Below are 17,732 nucleotides of genomic sequence, written 5' to 3'. Positions count from 1 at the left end.
CTTCTTGGAGACTTCTTTTGTAACCCATTAACAGGCCTAAGGGTATGCAAGACAAACCTGCAGGCCTTCAATTTGCAACAAATGGTGGCTTATCTCTGGTAAACAATTTATGTTAAAACATTCCACGTCTTTAGTCAAAGCTTCATGTCTTTAGCCAATTACAATCTAAAGAATCTTTAAACCCACCTATAACCTATAAGCCCCTGCTTCGAGATGGCCCTCCTTTTTGGGCCAAACCTATGTATGCCTCCCACACATTGATTGATGGCTTTACCCATAACCCTTGTCTCTAAAATATATAAAAACCAAACTGTAACCCAGCCACAGCGAGTCCACTTGCCCAAGGCCTCTTGGCAGTGGCTCCGGGTCATGGTCCTCAAATTTGGCTCAGAATAAATCTCTTTAAAATTATTTTGCAGACTTGGCTTTTTTCCATTGACATTTTATAGACATCTTTGATGCCACATGGCTACATGAGGCCTAGGAGGACCAGAAAAGACATTAGGAATGGTACTTATGCTGTGGTTTCAAAATTATTTTCAGTAACTTAAAATCTTAAAGTCACTTAAGTATAAAACAATAGATAGTTTAGATAAAACAAACTTTTGCCTGACTGGATATTGTACCAATATAAATATTATATTAATATAAATGGTTTGAGTTCGAGTCATCCTATGTGGATTTTATTCCATACATAATATTCCACAAAAATATTACTCACTTGTTTAATATTCCTGTCCCAGTTTTTCTTGAAGTAATTTCAGATGTAAAAGTGCAGCATCTGGGGAGAGTTAATTGGTTGACTGGATTAGTCACTTTCTGCTAATTCCATATTATTGTGTGTGCAATATTTAAAAGAGCATAGCTAAATCTAGGCATGATGAACTATCTGGAAATTCCACAAACACAGCAGGTTTGACTTATCCGAGTGGAAATGCTCCTTTGTTTTTCATGTAGGTAATTTAGCGAGATATTAGCATACAACAGATGCAACAATGGAAGATACTGTCAATTTGAATGAACTAACATCTTCCTGTTCTGTGTTATATCTCAAACTTGATCTCCTTCGAAGGGGAACATTTTTTATATGCCATTACCTCCTTTCCCTTATCCTTTTCTTCCCTCCTGCCCCACCAAGGTGCCTATTAGAGAATTCTTCAGGATACACACTGAGTCTACAGAGGAGACCTGCAAAGTATTAAAAAATATAATCCTCATAGTCAGGATCAGGGAGCATGTTTTCTGTGCCAGAGGCAGGGACAAGAAGAAATCAAACTAGTAGGGGCTCTCCTTAGGGAGCCAGTCGGTCTGCCTTTAAATGGAGGCCTGGACAGAGGGAACAGTGGTCTCAGTGCCTGAAAAGCCACGTGGTAGGCTTCCTCCAAAGTCATAGATGTTACTGTTGCATGTTGGGTATCTTTGAACAATATTTTCTCCACCCTTCTTAGAGGGACTCTGAGTCTCTGGAATATATTCAATATCATCTGCTTAAATAGAAAGTAAGAGATGTGTGAAAATGTTTAACTGGAACGATGTTAGTACTAACTGTTAATTTGTCTACTTTTGACCAAATACTGACCTGGGAACCGCATACTTCAGTACTCAGATATGATCTCAGGCAATACCCCTCCTCCAGCCCAGTGACTTGACTTTCCTACTGGCAGTACAGACCCCTCCAAAGGAGGTGGGGAGAAGTGAGAAAAGTCGCTTTCTGTGTGTGACTGGCATAAATCTGTGGGACTCTAGAACTAAAAAATAGCCCACAAATTATAGATTCGGCTAGTTGAGCCAGCATCAATGGGCAAAGATTGAGCGTGTCTCCTCAACACTGGTGATCTAAACCAAAGTCCAGCAGCAGTCTCGGGCAGCACTCCTCCCCCAACCTGGTGACTTTCACACCATCAGGACAGGCTCTGCCTTTGGAGCCGGGGAGAAAAAGTCACTTTCTCTATGCAATTGGCGTGAATCTGTGGGGTCTTGGTACTAAGCAATAGGGGGCAGCTTGTTGATTCAGTCCAGTAGGCAGGCTTTGATCATCTGATAAGAACATAACACTAGGGCTCACTCGTGGCTCCCAGGCTGCTGCCAGCTTCAGGCCAGGACAATCCTGGCCAGAGTCCTCAGCAATTGCACCTAGTGACACCCCCCACCAGTAGCTGCCTCACAAGTATGGGAAAAGAGCCCTGAATAACATATTAGTGACTCTCCCCTAGCAGCAGATCAAGCAACGACAGAAGTATATACTCTCAGGCTTGCAGGAACCAGTTACCCTTGCCCCACCTAAAGTGTCAACAGTGCTCAAGTAACTCTCAGAAATGACAAGACATTTCCCATAGATCAGGGCATTCGTATACCTCATTCAGGGGATCAGAGCCCAAAACAAAGGCATCAGAATTCATTGATAATTGGCTCCTCCATGCAAACTATAATCAACAACAGAGAGCATAACCCCATAGCTCAACACAATGCCTTCCATGTCAAACTACTGGAGGGCAGTGGAGTCACACACGCAAGAGTGGTTCACCACCTGGGAGCTTAAGCAAGGGAACCAAACTCACTAATCTCCTTTGTCAAGAGGTGAAGACAACAGGTCAGAGATAAACCAACAGGCTAAAATAACTCTTAGGCAATACAAGACCAGAGCACATCTCCCCAGCACTGTCAAGGAATGTTACTTTGGGGACTTGGAGATAAGGCCATAAACCAGGCCCAGCACCTCCAGTTCTCAACAAAGTAGCCTGATTAGAAAGAATCAGTGAAAAAATGCAGGAAACATAAAAGATCAGAGAAAAGTCACTCTCAAAAGAAAACATTTGATCTCCATGAATGGATACCAACTTATACAATATGATTAAATTGACAGAGGAATAATTCTGAATATGGATTGTAAGAAAACTCAATGGAATTGAAGAGAAAATAGAAACCCAACACAAAGAAGCCACAAGAACAATACAGGAAATGAGTGAAAAATTCTCTAAAGAAGTTGAAATACTATGAAAAAAACCAAACAGAAATTCTGGAAATGAAAGATGCATTTAAGGAACTACAAAACACAGTGGAAAGCCTCAACAATAGGCTGGATCATGCAGAGGAAAAATCTTAGAGCTGGAAGATAATACCTATATGCTAAAAAAAAAAATCAGATGAAGAAAAAGAACACAGAAACAAGAGACATGAACAAAACATACAAGAAATGTGGGATTATATAAAGAAGCCAAACATAAGAATCATAGGCATCCCAGAGAGAGAGAGAGAGAGAGAGAGAGAGAGAGAGAGAGAGAGAGAGAAGAAGAAGAAAATATGCAAGGGCTGGAAAACTTATTTCATGTAATACTGGAGGAAAATATGTCTGGCCTGGCAAGAAATCTAAATATTCAGATACAAGAAGCACACGGAACTCCTGTAAGCCTCAAGATGAAAAGGTAATCACCACATCACATAGTTATTAGGCTGGTCAAAATAAACACAAAAGAAGCAATCCTTCAAGCAGTGAGGTGAAAACAGCAGATAACCTACAAAGGAAAATCTATCAGACTAACTGCAGACATCTCAACTGAAACTTTATAAGCCAGAGGGACTGGGGACCCATCCTCATTCTTCTTAAACAGAACAATGGCCAACATAGAATTATCTACCCGGCAAAACTAAGCTTCATCTGCTAGGGAGAAATAAAGACGTTCACAGACAAGCAATCATTAATCATATTTGTGAAAACCAGACCTGCTCTGCAGGAAGTACTCAGACCTGCATTACACACTGAAAAGAGCAGTAGACATCCACCAACTTAAAATCACTCAAGAGTTAAAGTCTAGAACCTGGATTCCACAATGGCTTGAGAAGTAAAACAAAACAGTGGGAATTCTCCCAACAATATGAATGGAAATATACCCCAAATATCAATCCACTGAATAAATGTGGATGGCTTAAATTGTCCTGTGAAGAAACATAGACTGGCAGAGTGGATAAAATTTCACAAGCCAAGTATCTGTTGTCTATAGAAAATGCATTTAACCCACAAAGATACTTTCAGGCTCAAGGTCAAGGGATGGAAAACAATCCTCCAGTCAAATGGAAGCCAAAGAAAGTGGGGGTAGCTATACTTATTTCAGGTAACATAAGCTTTAAAATAGCAAAAGTAAGAAAGGACAAAGATGGCCGCTATATAATGATGAAAGGAAAAATCCGACAAGAAGACTTAACAATTCTTAATATTTGTGCACACAACTCAGAAGCACCCAGATACATAAAGGAACCCTTGTTTGATGTAAAAGCATGATAAACAATAATGCCATAATAGCCAGGGATTTCAACACCCCACTGAATGAACTGGACAGGTCTTCCATACAGAAAATAAGCAAGGAAATAATGGACTTAAATGAGTTCTAGAACAAAAGGGTCTAACAGACATCTAGAGAACATTTCATTCAAAGCTGAATATACATTCTTCTCATCAGTCCATGGAAATTTTTCCAAAATTGATCACATACTAGGCCACAAATCAGACCTCAATAAAGTAAAAAAAAAAAAAAATAGAAATTATATGATGTATCTTCTCAGATCACAGTGATATAAAATTAGAGTTCAATTCCAAAAGAAACACTTACCACTTCACAAAGTAATGAAAATTAAACAATCTATTGTTGAATGACTATTGGATCAAGGAGGAGATACAGAGGGAAATCAAAATATTCTTTGAACTAAATGATAATGGAAACACAAGTTATCAAAATCTGTGGGATACAGCAAAATCATTCCTAAAAGGAAAACTAATAACATTAAATGCTCACATCCAAACAGAAAGTTTAAAAACCAAGAAACCAAAAAACTATCTTATGGAACTGGAAAAGGAGAGCAAATCAATTCCAAACCAAGCAGAAGAAAATAAATAACAAAAGAAGACAGAATAATGTCCAACAAACATTTTTAAAAAGGATCAACATCTCTAATCATTAGGGAAATGCAAATCAAAACAAAAATGAGATATCACCTAACCCCAGTGAGAATAGCCTTTATCAAAAAGTCCCAAAACAATAAATTCTAGTGAGGATATGGAGGGATGGGAACATTTTTACATTGCTTGTGGGACTGCAAATTAGTGCAATCTCTGTGGAAAAGAATTTGGAGATACCTCAAACAGCTAAAAATAGAAATACCATTTGATCCAGCAATAGCACTATTAGGCATCTACCCCAAAGGAACAAAATACATTCTATAATAAAGATATCTGCACTCAAATGTTAATGGCAGTACAATTCACTTTTGTAAGGATGTGGAAAAAGCCCACATGCCCACCAATACATAAGTGGATTAATAAAATGTGGTATATGTATACCATAGAATATTATTTAACTACAAAAAATAATGGTGCTCTAGCACCTCTTATATTATCCAGGATAGAGCTTAAGCCCATCCTCCAAAGTGAGGTATCACAAAATGGAAGAATAAGCACCAAATGTACTCACCATCAAATTGGCACTAATTGATCAACACTAAGGTAGCTCATATGGAAGTAATACACACTGGGGGTTGGGGAGTGGGGTAGGGAAACTAACAACTAATGTATGTGGTGAGCATTGTATGGGGGAAGGACACGCCTCTAATCCTGGCTTGGGTGAAGCAAAGTCATAACATGTAACCAAAATGTTTGTACATTCATAATATCTTGAAATTAAAAAAAATATTTATTGCAAGTGTTGTCAACTTAAAAATAGAATTTTTAAACTTCCTGAGAAACACTTATCAATACTTTTTAATATGCCTAATTTAATCTCTGTTTAGTAATTCTCAGGAAACTTGAGAATTCTGAAGGGCATTGACAACATACTTGTAAATATTTCATTATGTGGAGTTAGGATACAACTTCTGGCTCTTTGTATTTGTTTATTTGGGTTCTGGATTCACTACATTTTTCTTTAACGTGCTGCATTTTACTAGTGCACTCATTCAGTTCATATTTATTGAGAAGCGATCATGTCTCTGACCTATTTTCAAACTATAGCATTTTATTACTCTGGAGAACAAATTATTCCTTTCAGGTACATTATCCTAAATTCAGGGAACACATAAAATAACAAAGTACTTAGGGAATGCTGACCCTGTGTAGATCACCAATTCAGATATTTCTCTTAAATTGCTCTCAATAAGTTGAGTTTCTGATATTTATTTTTGGAATAATATGGCATTGAATATTAATAAAGCTATGATTTCACCAAAGCTAAACCCAAATCATTAGCATTCAAGAGGCACAAAGGAAATAAAGATAAAAGAAGAAATCACGATAAAAGCGGATGTTATGTCTTTTGACGTTTTCAGCAAAAAAAAAATTTTCAGTTTTATTCTTCAAATATTTGATAGCATCAATTTAAAGATACCTTGCTTTAGATTTCAATCTAAATATTCACTTAGTTATTCTGTTAAAAGTAAAGCCACTATCCAAATTCTTTGTAAGTTATACTTGATCCTATAAACTATATGAGTGTTAGGTCCTTGTTTTTTTCCCCTCTCCCTGATGTCCTGCCCTGGTCCTGGTAAAATGACACATGCTCAATATATTTCTTTAGTTTAGTGACTAATGGCATTTGAGATCCAGAACAATATGAGGACTGATCATAAAAATGATCGAGTTACATATCCAGGGAATTCTGCATCATTTTTATGAAGTGCTGTAAATAAGTACATTTCAAAATTAAATCCATATGTCCCTCCTCTTTTCAAATGCACTTGGAGGAAGTTTTCAAAAAGACAGAACAAGAATGGAACTGGGAAGAGAAAAACAGTTGACAGTGCAGAAGGGAACATACAAACCGATGATAAAGGTCACCACAGTTACTGTGATTAAATACGAAAGGTGACTCTAAGACTTGTGGCAGCCTGAGCAGAAAGCTAAGTGCTTTGCTCTCATTATCCAAGAGAGAGAATATGTCAGAGGAAAGCAAGGTGGTCTAGGACTGTATTGGTTCATAATAGTGGTTGACTAATAGCAGCAGAAACAGTGGAATGACAACATAAAACATCAGGGTTTATTCTCGTAGGATGAGATGTTTGAGGAGAGACAGGTATGGTGTTGGTTCACTGGATCAAGAATGTCAGAGTCACGTTTTCTACCATTCTCCTGACTTTTCCTCACCTCTCTGAATAGGGGGCTGAGCTCAGCCACGTAACACCCAGGGAGACATGGCATGAGATCCTAGCAGCTGGTAATATTTACGAAATGTTGGTATTATGTAGCAAAGTCACATATGTAGAAACTGGCATTCAAACCATAGCATTGTAAGTTCAGGCAGACTGAGTCATTCATTAGGCTTAAAAGACAGGATTCATGCAGAAGGGACAAAACCAAGATTCTTCTGTGAAATCTGTTATAGGAAGTGGTGGCTTACTCACACAGAACAATAAAGAAGCCAGTGCTCTATGGTACAAGTCTGGCTGCGCTGAAGATATAGAGCCAATTTTAAGTCTGAAGAAGCAATATTTTGTAAGCCTCTATAGTGTCCAAAGTGATTTACAGATTCAGTGCAATCTCTATCAAAATATCAATGTCATTTTTCACAAAATTAAAAATAAGTATCCTAAATGTCGTATGGAATCAAATAGAACCTAAATAGCCAAAGCAGTCCTAAAAAAGAAGAATAAATCTGGAGGCATCAAATTACCCAACTTCAAATTATACTACAAAGTTATAGTAACCAAAACAGTATGGTACTAGTGTAAAGGTAGACACATAGAACACTGGAACAGAATAGAGATCCCAGAAATACAACTATATACATAGAACCAACTAATTTTTGACAAAGCAGACAAAAACCATACACTAGGAAAACAGTATCCTATTCAGTAAATGGTGCTGGGAAATTGAAGAGCCACATGCCAACGAATGAAACTGGATCCCTATCTCTCCCACATACACAAAAACTAATTCATGATGGATTAAACACTTAAGTGTAAGACCAGACACCATAAAAACTCTAGAAGACAACTTAGGAAAAGCTCTTCTGGACATTGGTCTAGCTAAAGAATTTATGAGTAAGACCCCAAAAGCAAACACATAAATAAATACATATGACTTAATTAAACTAAAGTGTTTCTGTACAGCCAAAGAAACAATTAACAAAGTAAACAGACAACCTACTGAACAGGAGAAAATATTCACAAATAATACAGTCTACACTCAAACATTATTCAAAGGAAGATAGACAAATAGCCAACAAACATAATGATAAAATGCTCAACATCACTAATTATCAGGGAAATGCATATTAAAACCACAATGAGATACCACCTTACCCCCGTAAGAGTATATTATTAAAAAGTCAAATAGCAGTAGGTGTTGATGTGGATGGAGTGAAAAGGGAATGCTTATACACTGTTGGTGGGAATATAAATTAGTCCGACCCCTGTGGAACACAATATGGAGATTCCACAAAGAACTAAAAGTAGACCTACCAATGGATCCAGCCATCCTCCTACTGAGTATGTCTCCAAAGGAAAAGATGTCATTATATCAAAAAGACACCTGCACTCATATGTTTTTTGCACTACAATTTATTATTGTGAAGATGCGGAATCAGCATGAGTAACCATCAACTGAGGAGTGGATAAAGAAAATGTGGTATGTGGTATACAGAGATATACCGTGCAATACTGTTCAAGCATAATTAATAAAATAATGTTTTTTTGCAGCAACTTGGGTAGATCTGAAGGCCATTATCCTAAATTAAGTATCTCAGGACACTTGAGATAAATGTAAGCAGTAAATGCAATCTCAGTAAGAGGGTTAGCGGGAATTAATGTAAGCAAGAAGGGCTCCCCATCAGTCTGCCCTTCCTCACTGCAGCCTACAGCATGGATCTGAAAACCAAACACTGGGGAGGGTGGGGCAGGGAGGCAGGGCCTACGGCCTCTGATGACACTGTGATCCTTCCATTGCTGGACCATCTGTCTTTTCAATATTTTTAGATGAGAGACAATCAACACCTATGTTCTTTAAACCACTGGAACTTTTGAATTTTCTATTATATATAGCAGAACCTAATATTGGTTAATGCAAATCACTTTTACTCAAAAATAATCATATCATATGAGATCATCAAAACTACAAAGAAAGCACTGATGCGAATAAAGGACTATTACAACATAATTGTACAAAAGAGAAGTTTATCATGATAAGGAAGAAAGACAGGAAGACATCATAACAGATTGTTACCTCTATCAAAATACATTCTGATGATTTTTAATTTTAAAAGGTTACAACATGGAAATTTCAGATGATAAAGAAAACATGTGGAAGAGGCCTATAAGATTAGTGTCATTAAGACTAACATTCCAGTATTTAAAATTTATAAAAGCTAAAAAGGAAATTAGTCTCACAGCAAGAAAGTAGCAAGGAAATCAAGAGAATGTTAAAGCTGATATAATAGGAATGGATGAGAAAATGAGAATTGAGTCTTTTGTCATTGGCATTTTTTTCTGTCATGAGGAACCAGTGCAAATTCAGAGAACAAACTGGAAACAAAGCCATCTTTGGAGTTGTAAATTGAATAAAAATCACACGTAAGCCTGAAACACAACATGTGAGGATGAAATTCAAATAGGATTTCAGGGGAATACACAGAGAAAACTAACAGCATACAGCAGTCCAATGAGAAAGCACACTACCCTGAAGAACAACTCAAAATTCATGTTTAAGTTTATAGCACCCTCCACTCCCATCACATGTGTACACATGCTCAAAGTTAATGGCACATTTACTGGGGACATTTAAAACACGTAAAAGGGAAACCGTACAATAAATAATAACATGCACAAAAATTGAGATATTTGTCATGTGAATACATATAAGTGCACTTAATTTCCATACTTTAAGAGAAAAAGAATATTCAGGTTGATATGTCCTCTCAAAACCAACTCCCTCCTAGATATTATATACGGTATAACCAAACCAACAAGAATGCCATTCAGAAGAAGTTGAACAGAAAGAGATGGATAAATCATGCCAGTCACAGTCTGCAAGCAAAAGGAAAGCAGAGGTTGTTTAAAGTAATGTTAAATTCAGGTCACATGGATTCAAGATAAATGTAACTAAATGTAGAAAGAAGGAAATTGCTAAAAAGTGCAACATTCTCCACAAAAATATGACAGTTAAGAAAGTTTTTGAATGAAATAGCATATCCCCAAATTCATAAAGCAATACTTACCAAAAGAACAAAGAAAACAGATAAAAATGTGAAATATCTTATTTGCCTTCTCCATTTATATTAGATTTAAATAAAAAATAATTCAGAGTAAAACAATAAGGTATATCTTATTGGTAGATATTAAAAATTTTAAATAGAGTATTCAGCTTCTTTCAACAGTCAATGGAACATACATGAAAGCTGACCCTATGTCAAGGGTCATTGATAATGTCAGTGAATTACAAAAAGCAACACATTCACCAAAACCATGTTCTAATTACAGTGCCATAACACTAGAACTCACAATTAATACTTTTCAGAATTATTTCCATTAGGGTACTTAAAAGTTGTCACCCAGAAAATTCTTGTGCCCCAAAAAACTATAAACCAAAACCAAAAAATATCTTCAAAACAATAATAAAATATTACACATCATAATCTCTTGGCTGCACTTAAGGTAATCCTCAAAGGAAAATTTATAGTTTTAATACATATATAAATAACAAAGAGTAAACTAAATTATGCATGCCATTAAAAACATAGAATGAAAATTACAAGGCAAACATCAGTAAATCGTAAAAATAAAACTAACAAAAAATAAACCTAATAAAATGATAAGAATTTCACTATTAGGGTTACATACAAATTGCATAAGGAAACTGAAGCAAACCAAAGGAAGTAAATACTAAATATATACTAATATATCTGGATATATATACTAATATATCTGGATTCAAAAAGCCGATAGGCTGATGACATCACTAATGAATACAATCTGTTTAGCTGCATCCGTTAATGAGAAGACCTGTTTTAAAGGAATAACCTTAATAGACAATGTGTAATATCTATATAGCAAACCACTAACAAGAGAAAAAGCAAAAAGCAAAATGAAAAGTAGCATATTTGGTTCTTAGATAAGAATATTTGATTCCATAAGGATTAAATTTCTTCTTAAATTATCTATCATTTAACTTGAACCCGGAAAACTACCAGTAACATGATGTTTAGAACTAGACAAACTGTTTCTAAAGTTTATTGAAGAGAAACAAACATGTAAAGATAGCCATGTGACTTCTCTAACTTTTGAGAAATGAGGTAAAAATATCACTAAAAGATAATCTTAAGAATGGGCTGGGCGCGGTGGCTCACGCCTGTAATCCTAGCACTCTGGGAGGCCGAGGCGGGCGGGTTGCTTGAGGTCAGGAGTTCGAAACCAGCCTGAGCAAGAGCGAGACCCCATCTCTACTAAAAATAGAAAGGAATTAATTGGCCAAATAATATATATAGAAAAAATGAACCGGACATGGTGGCACATGCTTGTAGTCCCAGCTACTTGGGAGGCTGAGGTAGGAGGATTGCTTGAGCCCAGGAGATTGAGGTTACTGTGAGCGAGGCTGACCCCAGGGCACTCACTCTAGCCTGGGCAACAAAGCCAAACTCTGTCTCAAAAAAAAAAAAAAGAATGTTGGACTGGAGTAGTTAAAGTTTTGCTATTAGCATGTGAAGAGACACATTATTAAATGAAAAGGACAGAGAATATACTAGAGACACAATATATGACAATTTAATATGTAGTAAATGTAATTTTATACATTACGACTGGAGTAGCAAAACTATGTTTTGAAGAATATAGGCAGCCAACTAGGGAAAAAATAAATTGGATTCCTACATAATTTTTATAATAAATAAAATTCCAGATTTCTTACAAATTTAAATAAAAGTAAAAAAATATACATTCAATAAAAAGATGATATTTCAATACATAGCTGTCTATGTCACCACAGGTAATTCATTTAAAAAAATTTTAAGGGAAAATAGCTATAAATTATAAAAAATAATTGTGTCCTCTATACATACCCTGGGGAAAAAAAAGCTGTGCTATACTTGGTTGTGATCTGGAAAACTAGATCATTATTGTCAGTGAGGTTAATATTCATGGTGGGGAATATTTCTGATACATTGATAATTTTGTCTCTGCATTTCTCTTACCTCACTTTTGTCTTTCCTTCCACTGAAAACTTTGGAAGGGCTAAGCCACATGTTTGCTCCTCATTGCCTCAGTTAAAAAAGATTAAAAGGCATCAGAAAGCAGAGGGAAAAAGTCTGTATTTTGGTTACCCAAATTTAGTAACTAAGGGGAACAGAAAGACTTTGTGGAGAAGCATGAGCATTAGGGAGGGAAGGCTTGCTGGCAAGAGGAAGACATAACCATTTCCTGCCTCTCTCCTGACTGCCTGAGGCTCTCCCCAAGGGGGTGAGCAGCTATAGAGGGGGAGCCAGGAGAGGTGGCCTGTGCCCTTATTTATTGGCTCTGAACCCCTTTCTAAATGGTAGTTTAGAATACATTTTGAATGTTCTCACCACAAAAAGTAATAATTAAGTCCATGATCAGTTTTAAAAATGCAAAAGCTCGAGGAAAACCAGCCTTACTTCACATGTAAAGCCCTAGAGAAATGACAGGACTCCAAGAAATGAATGTGTGTTGGCAGAGAGAAGGCACAGGGTGCATCCCAGCTTTTCCCCAAGGGGCAGAGATGTAAATGTTGCCGAGTTCCTATGTTGGGTTGCTTTATGAAAGAAAGAAAACTTACAGACACTTGCAAAACAATGTGATGGTAAAAATTATATATAGCACTTTGTGATTATTTTCCCAAAGTTTTGTAGATGCCTCACCCAGTAGCCGTTAATTATTTGTCATTATGTAATCTTCCAACGCATTCTATTTCAATTTAGTAAAAACAAAAACTCCCTATCTTTTTATACTCATATTCCATGAGTTTATATGGCACATTAAATTAAATATGCTATGATGATAAAAATACAACCAGCATAGAAACAAACATCTGGGGACAATCACAGAGGCTCTGGGTAATCAAGCAATGCAGCTTCTGCAAACAGAAATGTGGAGAAGCATTGAGGCGTCAAATTACTTTGTCTAGAATTCAGGTCATTTGAGCCTAAATTTGTATGTTTAACAGAATCAAAAAAGTCATTTAATTTGATGAGATGGTAAATTTAAATTCATTTAAGAGAATTTATATTATTATAATACAGGGTAGTAGCTTTCCATGTCTAAGAGCCTGCTTAATTAATTTGAATAAAGTAACTATTTCTAGGGACTGTAATCGATATTTTAGGTCTTAATCCAGTGATCTACATTCTCAACCCAAATTGGCCATCTGAGCAACAGAAGAAATGAAATGATGCCAGTGATTATTTCTTCAGTTTGTCCAAGGATGTTACATAAATATTTCCATTCGAGATGCACAGAAGAAAAGCGACTTTATTAAATGTTATGAATGCCTTAGGACATTAGGTCTTAATTCCCTAGTGAAATTTGGTTGAGAAAAGAATTCTCAGCTGGATTTCTTACCAACTCTCAGGAACACACAGCATTTGAGCACAGTTCCGTTTACTATTGTCTTTAAAATAATTTTCTGTAGAACTTATGCTCCTTAAATTGGAACATAATAAGCTAAATTTCATCAAAGTTTTTTAAAGAGTATTTTAAGCTAATATCTTCAAAGGTTGTCAAAGAGATTATCAAAAAGGTTCTTTAATTTCTGATCCAAATTTAAGTACAGGCACACCTTGTTTTATTGTGCTTTGCTTTATTGCACTTCGCAGATATTGCACTTCTTAAGAAATTTAAGGTTTCTGGCAACCCTGCACCTAGCAAGTCTATTGGCACCATGTTCCAACAGCAGGTGCTCATTTTGTATCTCTGTTACATTTTTGTAATATTTGCAATATTTCAACTTTTTATGCATATATCTGTTACAATGATCTGTGATCTTTGATGTTATCATTATAATGGTTTTGAAATGCCAAGAACTGTGCCCAAAGAAGACAGCAAACTTAGATGATAAATTCTGCCTATTTTCTGTCTGCTCTACCATCCAGCCATTCCCCTATCTCTCTCCCTCTCTCTGTGTCTTTCTATCCCCTGAGACACAACAGTATTAAAATTTGGCCAGTTACTAACCCTACTAGGCCTATTAGAGTTCATTGAAAGGAAGAGTCATGCACTTTAAATCAAAAGCTATAAATGATTAAGCTTAGTGAGCAAGGTATGTTGAAAGCTGAAATGGGCTGAAAGCTAGGTCTCCTGTGCCAAAAAGTTAGCCAAATAGTGAATGCAAATAAAAGTACCTGAAGGAAATAAAAAGTGCTGCTCCAGTGAACACGTGAAAGAATATAAGATAAAGGGGAGGAAAAAGGAATACCTTTATTGCTGATATGGAGAAACTTTTAGTAGTCTGGATAGAAAATGAAATCAGCCATAACATGGCCTTAAGCCAAAACCTAACCCAGAGCAAAACCCTCTCTTCCATACAGTGAGGGCTAAGATTGGGGAGGAAGCTGCAGTCATTACCATTTTTTAGCAATGAAGTTATTTTTAGTTAAGGTATGTACTTTTTTAGGTAAAATGCTATTGCGCACTTGATAGACTATGGTATAGTGTAAATACAACTTTTATATGCACTGGCAAACCAAAACAATTGTGTGATTGCCTGCCTTCGTTGCGATATTCACTATCTTGTGATGGTCTGCAACCAGGCTGGCAATATCTTCAAGGTTTGTCTGCATTAAGCTTATTCCTAGGAAACCTGTGATGTACAAGAAAACTAACCCTTAGTACTTAGAAAAGGAACAGGAGTTGCAGCTCCTAAGTGTTACATTTGTAACGCACAACCAACCGCACACTGTGGGGGAGAGGATGCAGTGTGAGCATCTCTACTGTGAAAATCCAAAATCCAAAAGACTCCAATACCTGAGACTTTCAAGCACCAGCATATGCTACAAGTGGAAAACATTACATCTGATCTCATGTGACAAGTGGCAGTCAGAATGCAGGTGCAGAACACACAGTTTCTTCATCATCCCCTTGGAAAAAAGGAGTCTTTCAGCCCTCTTCAGCTGAGATATATATACACACACACACACACACACACACACACACACACACATACATATATATATATATATATTTTTTTTTTTTTTTTTTTAAAATGTGAGAAGTGTTAAATATTCTTTATTTGATATTACACATAAACCACACTAAAATGCCTTTCAATAAATAAAAGGCAGCATTTTAGTAGACATAGGGAAATTGGATTGGCATAGCGAAGACCAAAAATATATAAAGTAAACACAGCTACCTTATCTCCAGCCCTCGCCTTTAACAGGCTAATAAACACAAATTAAAACACCAGTGAGTCTTGCTTGGTTCCAAGACAGTGAAGCGATTTCCCTAGTATTTAAATATATTCACATAACCAGTTATATAAATCTAAATATAAAACCAATCTTCAACAGGTTTTGAAATGGCAATTTACCATTCTTGTGAAAAGTTGAACACTACTAATTAATCCAATCACATCTTCAGAAGGGGGGAAAACAGTGATAGCATTTACTGTATTGGAATTACTATCAGAATTCAAAAAACCGAATTAACCACAAGCCAGTCTTAGTTAAATCAGGACTGTCCAACAAAAATATTCTTGTCACTCTTTCATGATCTGAATTCTGGTGTATGAGACCAATTAAATTATGGTACACATAAAAAAAGTTATGAGATATTTCTGGTTTGTAATAAATAAGGCAGTGGCCAATTATTACTCATTAGTGGCTTTTTTGAGATAAGCTATCAAGTCTGCCCTTTCTCCCTTCTTCTTAATGCCGGCGAAGATCATTTTTGTTCCAGGGATGTACTTCTTGGGATTCTCCAAATACTCCATCAGTGTGTCCTCTCCCCAGGTGATGCCTTTGTTCTTATTGGCGTCTGTGTAAGAGAATCCAGCAGCCTGACCTGTCTTTCTCCCAAAGAGACCATGGAGATTTGGCCCAGTCTTGTGCTTGCCTCCCTTTTCCACAGTGTGGCACTGGGCACACTTCTGAACAAAAATCTTCTTGCCTTTCTCAACATCACCCATATTTAATTCTCTCTTTGGTTGCTGACGACACGAAGGTTCCCAGTCAGAAGCCGGACGTCCCGCTCTCCTATATATATATTTTTTAAGACAGAGTCTCACTTTGTTGCCCAGGCTAGAGTGAGTGCCGTGGTGTCAGCCTAGCTCACAGCAACCTCAGACTCCTGGGCTCAAGCGATCCTCCTGCCTCAGCCTTCCAAGTAGCTGGGACTACAAGCATGCGCCACCATGCCCGGCTAATTTTTTCTATATATTTTTTAGTTGGCCAATTAATTCCTTTCTATTTTTTGTAGAGACAGGGTCTTGCTCTTGCTCAGGCTGGTCTCAAACTCCTGACTTCCAGCGATCCACCCACCTCAGCCTCCCAGAGTGCTAGGATTACAGGCGTGAGCCACTGCGCCCAGCCGAGGTATATGTTTTGAAAGAAAGAATAAAAGAAGAAGGAAACAAAGAAAGAAGGAAAGAAATGGAAGGAAGGAAGTCAGGGCATTCATTTCAACCACTTATTAATATATCTTCCTGCCATGTCCTCTGTCCCCTGCCTGTCCCTCTCAGCTGCTCACTTCCACCCTTTCCACAGGTTTGATCATGATTTATGACAGCATGCATATTTTAAAATTTATGTTTATGAATTAAACTGCATAAACTATTTACAGATATATAGTAAGTGTTCTCAATAAATGAATTAAAGACTTGTTTATTAATGCTATTCTCTGCTGGGGACCTTTGTATTAGAGGAGGGAGCACCCTGTGAACGGCCAGTCATGACTCAGGGCACCAGCTGCAAAGGAATGCAGAGGACTCTGCAGCCCGAGGGCCAAGAGGCACAGGTACCAGGGAGTGCGGAAACAGACCTAGAACAACCCGCGTGCGGAGTAATGCAGCTCCCAGCCGTCCAATCACAGTGGTTCCCTGGTGCAGGTCTGAGCCCCTAGGGAGGTCCCAATCCGGGCACTGTAAAACAAGATGCAACTATAACCAAGTGTCTTTGTTGTGCCCTTCCTTTTGCTCTCCCTTTCCTGTGACAGTGGGTCCAGTCGTCATCTGTGGCAAATGTACCGTGCTCTATAAACCTATGTCTGGCTCCTGCCCTATAATCCTATCTTTCTTTCCTCGATAAACCTCACTGTTTTGGCTGTCTGGTCATTCTTCGGCCATGAGCGCACTAAGAGCCAACATTTTCACACTGAAACTTAACAGTAATAAGTTTGTATATATTTTGCTTTCAGCTTATATGTAAATATTTTATGATATGCAGGTAATTATGTATAAAACAATGATGAGAGCCCTAGAGATTTCTCCTTCTTTCCTCTGTTAGAAAGATAAGTTGAGGCACTGATTACCTAAATCAGTTATGGATTGAGCTAGGTCAGAGGTGAGTGCTTTGTATGAATAGAAAATCTTGGACTAATTCTCCTTTGCTAACATAGGTCAGGTCTGGGCCTGCTGGACTTTCAAGCGTGAGTCCGTGTGACTGCATTTCCTCAGCTCCGAAAGATTGTGGGGATTAATCTCTATCACCCAAAGGTTCACACCCCAGCCCGCCAGCCTCTTGCCACATGAGAGTCCAAAATCGGCTAAGTAACTTAAGAGATAAGAGACTGTGTATGTGCTTGAGACATCCCTG

At 37.3% G+C, this 17,732-nt stretch overlaps 1 protein-coding gene across 1 annotated transcript; it reads right to left on the bottom strand.

Moving 5' to 3' along the window:
• Positions 1-15,185: 15,185 nt before the first annotated feature.
• On the bottom strand, positions 15,186-16,176 carry LOC105871646 (cytochrome c, somatic). Its single transcript, XM_076010713.1, has one exon. The coding sequence runs from the start codon at positions 16,106-16,108 to the stop codon at positions 15,791-15,793; it is 318 nt and encodes a 105-aa protein (XP_075866828.1). The 5' UTR covers positions 16,109-16,176; the 3' UTR covers positions 15,186-15,790.
• Positions 16,177-17,732: the final 1,556 nt, after the last annotated feature.

Source organism: Microcebus murinus, chromosome 15, assembly GCF_040939455.1.
Source record: "Microcebus murinus isolate Inina chromosome 15, M.murinus_Inina_mat1.0, whole genome shotgun sequence".
Taxonomy (NCBI): Eukaryota; Metazoa; Chordata; class Mammalia; order Primates; family Cheirogaleidae; genus Microcebus; species Microcebus murinus.
Note: the sequence above shows the minus strand (reverse complement) of the source record. Positions and strands in the feature narration are given on the sequence as shown.